This window comes from Seriola aureovittata, chromosome 7, assembly GCF_021018895.1.
Source record: "Seriola aureovittata isolate HTS-2021-v1 ecotype China chromosome 7, ASM2101889v1, whole genome shotgun sequence".
Classification (NCBI taxonomy): domain Eukaryota; kingdom Metazoa; phylum Chordata; class Actinopteri; order Carangiformes; family Carangidae; genus Seriola; species Seriola aureovittata.
In genome coordinates this window covers 6,945,225-6,955,511 of record NC_079370.1, presented here as the reverse complement: position 1 = coordinate 6,955,511, position 10,287 = coordinate 6,945,225, and the positions used below count along the sequence as shown (strand labels likewise).

The window sequence follows — 10,287 nt, the reverse complement described above, 5'->3', positions numbered from 1 at the left end:
ATTGAACTTTAATAAAGTTCAGTTTCTTTAAGGTGAAATAAAATTAACTGAATTTACTGCAAAATGACACATACACACAATCTAAAGCCGTCCATTACAAAAGCCCCGAACCAAATAACTAAACTCATAAAACATTCAGTTTTTGTTGAGACAGTGTGAGAGGGATTTGATTTTAATGGATGATTTTCATATTTTCAACATATGTTTTAGACATTTATGAGACACATGTAGTTATATAATGTGACAGTTAATGTCTTTCTTACCTTTGGGTCTTGAGCTGGTTTCTGACAACCTCTGAACCAGATCAGTTCTGTTCATGATCATGAAAGCCTTCTTGATCACCTCCACAGACCGCTGGCCGTAGGTCTGCATTATCAGATCCACTATATCGGTTCTGTTTTCACTGTAGCTCAGCCTCCATGATCTGACTGAAGCTCCCCATGGGGAGTGAATCAACTGCAGGACTTTCTTGAATTCCTGAAGCTCCTTGTTTCTTAAATCATTCAGGTTTTCCAAAAGCAGATGTTTAACAGCTGCCATTGTTGCCACCTGAAAAAATAGATAATTATTAATATTATTAATAATTATGGGGCATTTAATCCACTTAGACAATTACATTATCTTTGCATCTTATCAGTGTTCCTGTAGACGTGGGTGTTATGAGGTTTTTTTACTAGATCATATCAGGTATTTCCTTTCCTTTTCTCTCTATTTTCATAATTTCATCTTTTATATTTTGTACATTGTAAAATAAAAAGATGATTCTGTTGGATAAATGTGTTAAAATTTTCTTTACTGTTAAAGTTAAAGAGAAAAGGCAGGAAAATGTAAGTGCTGACATTTCCTCATCTCATCCTCTGGTAAAGATATCATGACATCATTGTTGGATAAATTACTGCTGAAGAGCTCGACCTGAATACAGCTTCAGTTCTGTGAAAAATGTCCAACATAAATCATAAGTCTGGGTTGTTTCATTAGATGAAATGTTCAAGATGAGGATCATTTTCAACCTGCATCTGTTGAATAAAAGCTTTGCTGTATAAAGTCAGACAGACGTGACTTTACTCACTTTGAGGATCAGAGCAGAGCTGCTTTCATCTACAGACACTTTCTCTACGGTGAGAAGAAATAAATGTGACTCATTAGTGACTGACAGCTGAATATAACACTTTACACAATAACAATAACACTTTCTGCAAGTATGTACAATACAGAGGGTTTCACACAAAATTACACTCAAATTTTCTCATCAATTATTCACATAGAAATAATCATTTTCACCTCTCCCACAATTTTCGTATTTTATATTAGTCATAAAATATAACTTTTGCACCAGATGATGTGTCGTCTCTTCTCTACATTATAAACATTATTATTTATAATGTAAAGAGAAGACATATCCTGTAAACTGATGAGACATGGATGAGTTGACTGATACATGTTTTGTCTTTATTGTCTTACTTGTTGGTCGTGAGCTGCTGCCTGACAGCCTGTGCACCAGGTCAGTCCTGTCCATCTTCTCTAAAACCTTGTTGGTTTTCTCCACAGACTCTTGACCATAAGCCTGCACCAGTAAAAACACTGTGTCCTGCAGGTCTGCCATCCTGAGCAGGACCCAAGGGATGTCTGACTGATGTTTGTGACGGAGAATTTGCGTCAGGAGAACCTGCTTGAAGTCCCTGAGCTCCCCGTCGCCTAAATCAGCCAGTGTTTCCAAAAGCAGCTTGATAACAGACGCCATCATTTCTTCCTGGTGAATTCAAAGGAAAGGTAAAAACAGTGCAGTTTATCAACTCGGCTGTTTACAGATGTTTCTGTGTACATCTCAAAAACTCATGTAGTTTAGAAATGTGGGTGTGTTTAGGTTACATTAACTATATATCACAAGGTATTAATACAATGATAATATCTGTTTGATTGATCACATCAATAGGTCACAATTTCTTTTAACAGGTGTGGGACTTTTTATTTTATTATCTGCTGAAGATTTTTCTCATGTGTACACAAGGCAAACTGAAGGCAGCTCCACTTCTTAAAACATTACTTACATATTACTTACTCAATTACTCTATTTATCATTTGGTTTATAAAAAGTCAGAAAAAGACATGATAAAGACTCTGTCATTGTTACAATAAAATACACAGACACTAGACGCTCATAAGAAGCTGCAGCCAAAAAATATTTAAATGATTAATTTGTTATCAAAATAGTTGGCAATTCATTTTCTGTCAATCAATTAATTGTTTCAACTTCAAACAGTTTAAAGTCAGACGTGACTTTACTCACTTTCTGGATCAGAGCAAAGCAGCGTTCGTCTTTCTCTGAGGAGAGAGGAAACATGAAGATTCAGGAACGATTGATTTCACATCAGGCTTAATCATCAGACACAGTCAGACTGTTTGTTGTCAATGACTGGTTTCACCTGATGAACACTTGATTTCAACATGACGTCACATTTGCTATTAACCTCTGTGTTAAAGGTTCATACTCTGAAATGTAAATGAGAGTAACTACAGCTCTGTTTCAGTCAACATTATTCTCAGGGCACCTACCTCCCTCTGTTGTTTTCACACCAGATACTTCAGCTGATGATCCTGAAGCTGCAACACATTTAATTTTGATTGTGATCACATGATAAGTGTATGACACAGATGTATTTCAGGTGTGTGGACTGAAGGCCACAGGCCATAACTTTCCTTATACAGGTTGAATATCTGTCTCTACAGTGGAGCGTTGTACAAGTCCAATCAAAGCTTGACAAAAACACAGTTCCACAGATTCATGTGTCAGGGTCTGCCCTAGAGGACACTTAATGGTTGGATATTTGTTTTATTTTGAAACCACTTCCCTTGTGTGTGTCTCATGTTATTTTACTTCCTGTCTTTGTCTTGTGTTTCCCTCCATGTTGATTGTCTACCCCGCCTTAATGTGATTTAGCTGTGTTCAGTTACGCTTGCCTCTCGTGTGTATTTAAGTCTCTGTCTTCGTCTGTTTATCTGTTGTTGTTGTGTAATTCCTGTAGAACTCCAGTTTCTCCTGTTTGCCTTTTTGTTTGTCGTGCTCCAGCGTTTTCCTAAGTTCTTGCATTTTCTGTTTTTTGTTCCTGCCTGGCTGTAAGTTATCTCTGTCATTAAGTACATCTTTTTCCACCTACCCACTTTTTGTTGTCTGCATTTGGGCTCAGCATTTGGGCCAAATGTGACACTACGGACTGACCCATAACATGGACCCAGCAGACATTCCCTCTGATCCAGAGTTTTTTGGTATGGAAGGGAAAGGACTCGGAGAGTAATGAAAGAGAGGCTGCTCTGAGGGTAGCACATGCTGAGTTTTCGAAAAAAGCCAGTTTTAAAGATCCTCTGCCTGACTGGCTTAAAGACTTTATTAACACCCTGTTTCCCAGTGTGTATCTGAGTCAGCTAGCATCAGGTCTGCCTCCAGCCGGTACCCCATTCGGCTAGCATCAGGCCTGCTAGCTTTCCGCCTGCACCCCAGGCTCCTCGCCTTCAGCCCACCTCCATTACCCTTCAGTCAGTTTCCTGGGCTGCGGTGGAAAAGTCTTTTCTTGCGTAGGGACATTCCTAACTGACTGAAATGACCCGGAAGTATCTCTGCAGCAGCCATGATAAGAGCTGGTCTAATTCTCTAATTGATAAGGAAAGGTGTTTCAACTGGACCTTCCTTTACAAAAGGAGAAATGCTGCACCACAAGCGACTGGTGATACTGAGCTCAACCTGCACAAATTCAATGGACCAGAAAACAAATGTGGCCCAATAAATGAAAAAATGTTTTCAAAGAAAAGGTGTAAGACCTTTTGTACCACAACCTTTGCAAACTACATTTACTGCCTCATGGTTGTATGACTCTGCCAACCGGCCAAGTTGCAGGAAATATGGTCATAATCTCTCCTTCCCTTGCTGAGATGTTTTTGTTAACGTGAAGGAGATGGACAGTACGAACGTATGTATGTACAAATGGGCAGTCAACTGGAAAACATAATGCCTCTGGGCTGTTGCTGGTCAAAAGTCAACCTTCACTAATCCTGTGTAATTTCACATACATTCACAATGTCACTCTTCAAACACATATATATATATATATATATACACACACATATATATATACACATATATATATATACACACACATATATATATATATATATAATATATATATATATATATATATATATATATTTTTTTAAATGATGATCAGCTAACGTTGTGAAACTAAAAAGATTTCGTAGCCCTGCATATGTATTTATTATAATATATTAATGTAACGGTTGTCTTCTTTATCTTACCTTTGAATCCTGAGCTGGTCTCTGACAGCTTTTGCACCAGATCAATCCTGTTCATCCTCTTTAAATTCTCATTGGTCACCTCCACAGACTGTTGGCCACACATCTCCACTATCACTTCGACCAGCAGGTCTGCCTTATGGAGTCCTCTCCATGAGACGTATGGAAAACCCTTCTGGAAGCAAGTGAGCTGCAGGCACCACTTGAATCTCTCCAGATCCCCGTAACTCAAACCCGTCAGTGTTTCCAAAAGCAACTCTTTAACAGCCGCCTTTGTTGCAACCTGGAAAGTATATTTTCATAGAGCAAATATGTCACTTCTTCACAAGGAAAATTAAATATTTCTTTTTGCCTGCTCTGTGTCATTATTTTAGACATTTGGATGTTTTAAATATTTGTTTTCCTTAGATCACCTCAGCTACTGATACATTTGGTTATTATGTTTGTTTTTTAACTTCTTTAATATCTCTCACCTGATTAATGTGTCTTTTAATTAATTGTATTTCCAGGTTGTAACTCTCTCACTGCGCTGCCAAAAACTGAAATGAGCCACCTGATCTTACATGAAGTGCTCTAAATGAATGTAGAAATAGGTGGCAGCATGACGAAGGTAATTTCTCTACTTTATTATAATTTATATTTTGTTATTAGGATTGCAATCTTTGAATACTGAATATAATCTGTACTTCACATGGACAGATGTCTTTCTGTTCACATCTTATGAACGTATGACTTAGAAATATCAATGTGCTGAGATAACATCAGCCATTCTACTTGTATCTTCATTTTGAAAACACATTTGTAATTTTATGTTTTATTGCGTGGCTGTATCTCCGTCACAGGCCGTCCTGCCAAGACTCCAGTGAGCCTCCTGATCTCACAGAGTGGCCGTGAGTAGCACTTCTGTTTGACTCATTTTGTGTCTGTGTTTTAAATATTGCAATTTCTTTGAGATTTTGAAAAACAAACTCTAGATTTACATTAGAGAAAACACAAATTATTAACATTATATCAGCTTCAGCTCTGAGAAAACCTCTGAGAGACATCAGACGTTCAGTTTGTATCGTCTTTCATAATAAAAGCTGTAGTGTGTAAAGTCAGACTGATGTGACATTACTCACTCTCTGGATCAGTGCAGGCCGCTGTATGTCTGAGGAGAAAAAAGAAATATAACACATATTGACACATTGATATTTTTTTTAACAACAGGCTTTATGAGGATTTACGATACAAAAAATGTCATCCCAAAGTGACACTCGAGTCTCCGAAGCCCCAAGAGGCAAGTGGTTTTTTTTGTTTTGTTTTTTTTTTGGGGAAGAAAGATTATATGTAGAGCTACTAGAAGATTTTCCAACAATGTTGATGCCATTTGGATGAATTTGTTGTTGCACAAATGTAAAAAAATCTGATCTAAAAAATTGGCCTCGAGCTACAGTACTTTCTACTTTTTGGCTACGAAAACAAAAAACTGACTGCACTGTGTTCTGCAGCAGTTTTATCTTTCTGTCTTCTTTGCCTCACCTTTGGTTGCTGAGCTGATGGGAGCTGAGCCGTGCACCAGATCAGTCCTGTCCATCTTCTTTAAAACCTTGTTGGTCACCTCCAAACAGTCTTGTCGGTTCCTCTTGACCATCAGCTCCACTACGTCCTGTGTGCTTGCCACTTGACTCATTGAGCCGAGTTTAAAACCTTCCTCAAGTTCAATGAGAAATTTGAATTCATCAAGCTCCTCAGAACTCAATTTATTCAGCTTTTCAAAAAGCGTCTTAGTTATCGTTGTTACCTGGAAAATTAAAAGGATGCATGATACAGTGTTATATCATGCAGGGTATTAATAATACATTTTATTTATATTGCACTTTTCTTTACAAAATAAATAAAACCAAACACAGGAAATACAATGGGGAATAAGAACATGACGTGCACAAAAAGAAAAGTTTTAAAAAAGAATTTAAAAGAAGCTAAAGACTCAGAGTGTCTGATGGGAAGGAGTGCCAAAATGTGGGGTCTCTAATAGCAAAAGCCCAGCTCCCCCTTTGTCAATAATTGTGACCTGGGAGTAACAAGCGGGGCTCCATCAGCAGATCTCAGTGGTCGAAAGGGCACGTACCCGGTCAGTAAATCAGAGAGGTATTTAGGAGCAAGGCCATTTAAGGCCTTAAAAGTGAGCTGAAACATTTTGAAATCATTTCAATATCTAACAAGGTATAAAGGGGCTTTCAGGTGAGAGGGGTGATGTAATTATGCCTCTTTGTCCAGTAATAACCAGCTGGAGAAGGTGGAGGGAGCCTTGGCTGATACCTGGGTAGAGTGCATTACAATAGTCAAGCTGAGAAGAGTTGTACATGCATGTACAACTTTTGGCAGATCAGCAGTTGATAAAAGAGACCTAATTTTAGAGATTAAATTGAGCTGGAAGAAACGGGAATGAAAAACATACTTGACTTGGTCACCAAATCAGAGGTTAGTGTTAAGATTCCCTCTCGATTCCTAGAAACCGGCTTGATATTATGATTGAGTTAGGAGGACTGGAAATTATGGGACATCCTGGATGTAATATTAGAGAGCCAAGATGAGAGATTAGACCAATGGTGTGTATCACTGAGTATCATTGCCATAAAAATGTTAAAAAAACAAACAAACTATGTGACCTGCCAAGAGGTAGCATATATATATGGAAAACAGGAGGGGGGCAAGAACTGAGCTTTGAGGGTTATCACATCTCAACTGGTTTATCAAGGAAGTGGAGTTTCCCAATGTGATGGAGAAAATTCTGTTAGAAAGGTATAAATGAAGGAAGCCAAGAGCCGTGCCCATGATTCCTACCCACGTCTCTAGGATGTACGCTCTTTGTCTGCTGTACTACCATGACTGACAACAGACCTCTTTACATTTCATTCATGCCGACAATACTGACATGCGGCTTTGCTTATTCACCAATTGAGTCTCAAAAACTAAAAAACCTTGACTATCCACACTTCTATTAGAATAATTTATTTAACGATTTACTTACTGCTGCGATGTTCTCAAGCTCCTTCCTCTTCAGGTCAGTCATTAGAACTGGCTCATGTGCTTCAAGGATGGTGAATAAAATATTTTTCCCTAGATCTCCACTGGAATCCAAATGCCGATTAAAGAGCGCTCTCATCTTCTGCATAGAGCCGGAGATAGACATGATTTCATCATAACTTTTGTTATTGATGACATCACATGAGAGGAGTCCATCTAAAACTGGTTTAATGTTGGTCACGCTCCAGATCAGCTGCGCTCGATGTTTATCCACAAAGTGCTCTGAGGAAAGAGGGACAGAAACATGAGCCAGGGTTGTTTGTTTATTGATAATATACATCAGGATGTATTTCATAAAACCTGGGGAAAAAAAAAAAAAATGTTTTCTAAACAAAAGACTTAAGATTCTTTGGGAGTGATGGTCAGATGTGTGCATCATCTTAACTAAAGCACTGCAAATTGAAAAGTGAAAGTGAATCTAAAGTGAATCCCAGAAAGAGCGTACTCACTGATATTATAGTAGAAATTTAGGTCGTGAAGCACACAATGTTTATTTTGACACCAGCAATCATTTAGAAAAAAACAAATATAACATTTTAAAAAAAGTGAACATCAGTGAAAATTTTTATTTATAAAGCTCTTAAATTTCAGTTTGTACAATTCTGTTTAAATCTAATGGCAGCTAAACCCTTCATGCAGCCATGAGGACAATGAGGAAACGGGTTTAGTCAGATTCTTACCTTTTTGGATTTTTGCAGCCTGAACTTAGTGATTAACATAATGTGAACATTAAACCTGTGCACCCACCTGCCGTGGTATCTTCTGCCGTGGTACTTTCTGCCGTGGTACTTTCTGCCGTGGTACTTTCTGCCATGGTATTTGCTGCTGCAGCTGAGGATTAAGCAGCTGAAAAAAAAAATAAAAAAAGAGAAGTTAAGAACAGGGTATTGTGGTGTTCTTTGACTTTAAACACATCTCTGTTGTCACATATTCAAATGATAAAATGTCTATTTAATGATCCAAATGCTCTGTCCACAACAGTTGTGGTACTGGTCACGAGCAAAGCCCATTAGCTGCTAAACGTTACAATGTTACAATTTGACGTTACATTAACAATTAACATCCGGTGCATCTGCATTTAAGTTAGTTCAGTTGACACGTACATGTCAAGTTTCGTCCAGCTTTAGTTTCCAAGGTTAAAAATGGACTTTGACGCTTAATTTCGATTAGTTTTATGGTCTCCACCCAACGTTACCTGCAGTTTCTACTGAGCAGAGAACAGCTGCAAAAGTGAAGGTAAATTCAGACAAATGACAACTGGTATAGTTTCAGTTTGAAAAGCAGAAATCAACTTATGTTCGCCTACACTGCGGAAAATCATTATTAGCTGTAATTAAACAATATCGACTCAGTGCATAGACTGCTGGTTTTCATGCTGGACGTGGAAATAACTCACCGGGTTTCTCTCTCTCCGCCTTCCTGTTTGTCCGGTTGTTTCAGTTTGTGAAGGTCTGACAACATATCAAAGTTTAAAATCCTCCAACATTTCTTCTCTCGGCTCCTTCAGTGCCCTGAAACAGATGTTTGCAAGTTGACTTCGGTTACAGGAAGTCCTGCTCTGTTTTCAGTTAACAGTGTATCTCTATATTTCCCCGCCTCTTCATGACGCTATGGAGTCATCGGAGTGACATAAAAAATGATTATTAATATTAATCATATTATTATTTTTAATGATAATGATTGAACATTCATGACTGAACTAAAAGCAGGAGAAACTATTGAATTATTTTTTTGTTTGACTGTTGCTAACCAGCTTTTATAATTTACAATTATAGAATGTGGTCAAGAAAAGTGGAAATAAAAGTTCCTGTCATTAGCTTATCACAATGATAGGCCTTGATATGGGAACGAACAATGAGAGGAGTTTTAAAACATTTTAATGTTTTCAAAGATCATTTCATTTTAAAACATTTAAAAACATTATTGATATTTTTATTTAAACATGTTTGTTTCTGCTGTAAAGTTGGGCATTTTAACATGAGGGGAACATATGAAGAGCCTCAAGTGGCCATTTGAAGAACTGCAGTTCTTGTACTTCCGTGTTGGCTTCATTTTTCAGCCCCGGAGGTTGCCGCTTGATAATAACCTGATACTAACGAGGTAATATAGGTTGATGTTTTCACAACATTTTAGGATATCACTATCAGCTTAACACCTTAAAAATCTAAATTTGTCAAATACCATATAATAATGCTAAAATGTTTCCTCCCTTATCTTCCAAAACTTCCTTTTTGTTTCAAGAAAATACCGGACAAATTATAGTTTTAATGCTGTGACTTGTTACCTGGAACATGTGTGGTAGTTTCTGTGTAATAACCATGAAAGGCTGAAAATGCTAAACCTCCTATTTCTATGTGTTGTACACAAGGTGTTGTAGAACCACTGGGAGGCTGTTTATGTGTGAAGTGTTTTTAGTGCTAACACAGTGTGAAAAAAGTTATTGAATATAATTCCTGGTAAAAAAAAAAAAAACATCCCTTCAGTTAAAACACATTTTCTAAACTAATTGTTGCATAACTAAAAGTCACAGCAGCTTAAACACACACAATCAGCAAACAGGTGAATCACTCCTGTGGTGCCTGTAGACCAGCACTGAGCTCCGCTATATTTAAAGGGAAGGAAACTACAAACAAGATTAACAGAACAAAAATAAAGACACCACTTAGTTCAAATAGCTAAAAGAAACCGGAGGATAAAACAGTATTTAAAAAATGTCACAAGAAAGCAGTGTCCAAACGATGTTAAAGTGAGACTAAGTAACAGCATCAACAAGTGCACGATGATGGCTCATTAAATTTCAAATACTGGATCAGGATGCAAGTGTAATGGGACCACAAATAGGAAACAACACAAATGTCTCCTGTTGGTGTGTTAGATTCTTATTTTACTTATCTAATAAATCCATTGAATAGTTCA

At 37.5% G+C, this 10,287-nt stretch overlaps 1 protein-coding gene across 1 annotated transcript; it reads right to left on the bottom strand.

The window, feature by feature from the left end:
• Positions 1 to 5,355: 5,355 nt before the first annotated feature.
• On the bottom strand, positions 5,356 to 8,933 carry pycard (PYD and CARD domain containing). Its single transcript, XM_056381316.1, has 5 exons — positions 8,768 to 8,933; positions 8,119 to 8,217; positions 7,316 to 7,593; positions 5,824 to 6,085; positions 5,356 to 5,452 (listed from the first exon to the last, which is right to left on the bottom strand). Exons 2-5 carry the CDS (start codon positions 8,183 to 8,185, stop codon positions 5,400 to 5,402), a joined length of 660 nt encoding a protein of 219 aa, XP_056237291.1. The 5' UTR covers positions 8,186 to 8,217; positions 8,768 to 8,933; the 3' UTR covers positions 5,356 to 5,399.
• Between the last annotated feature and the right edge of the window lie 1,354 nt (positions 8,934 to 10,287).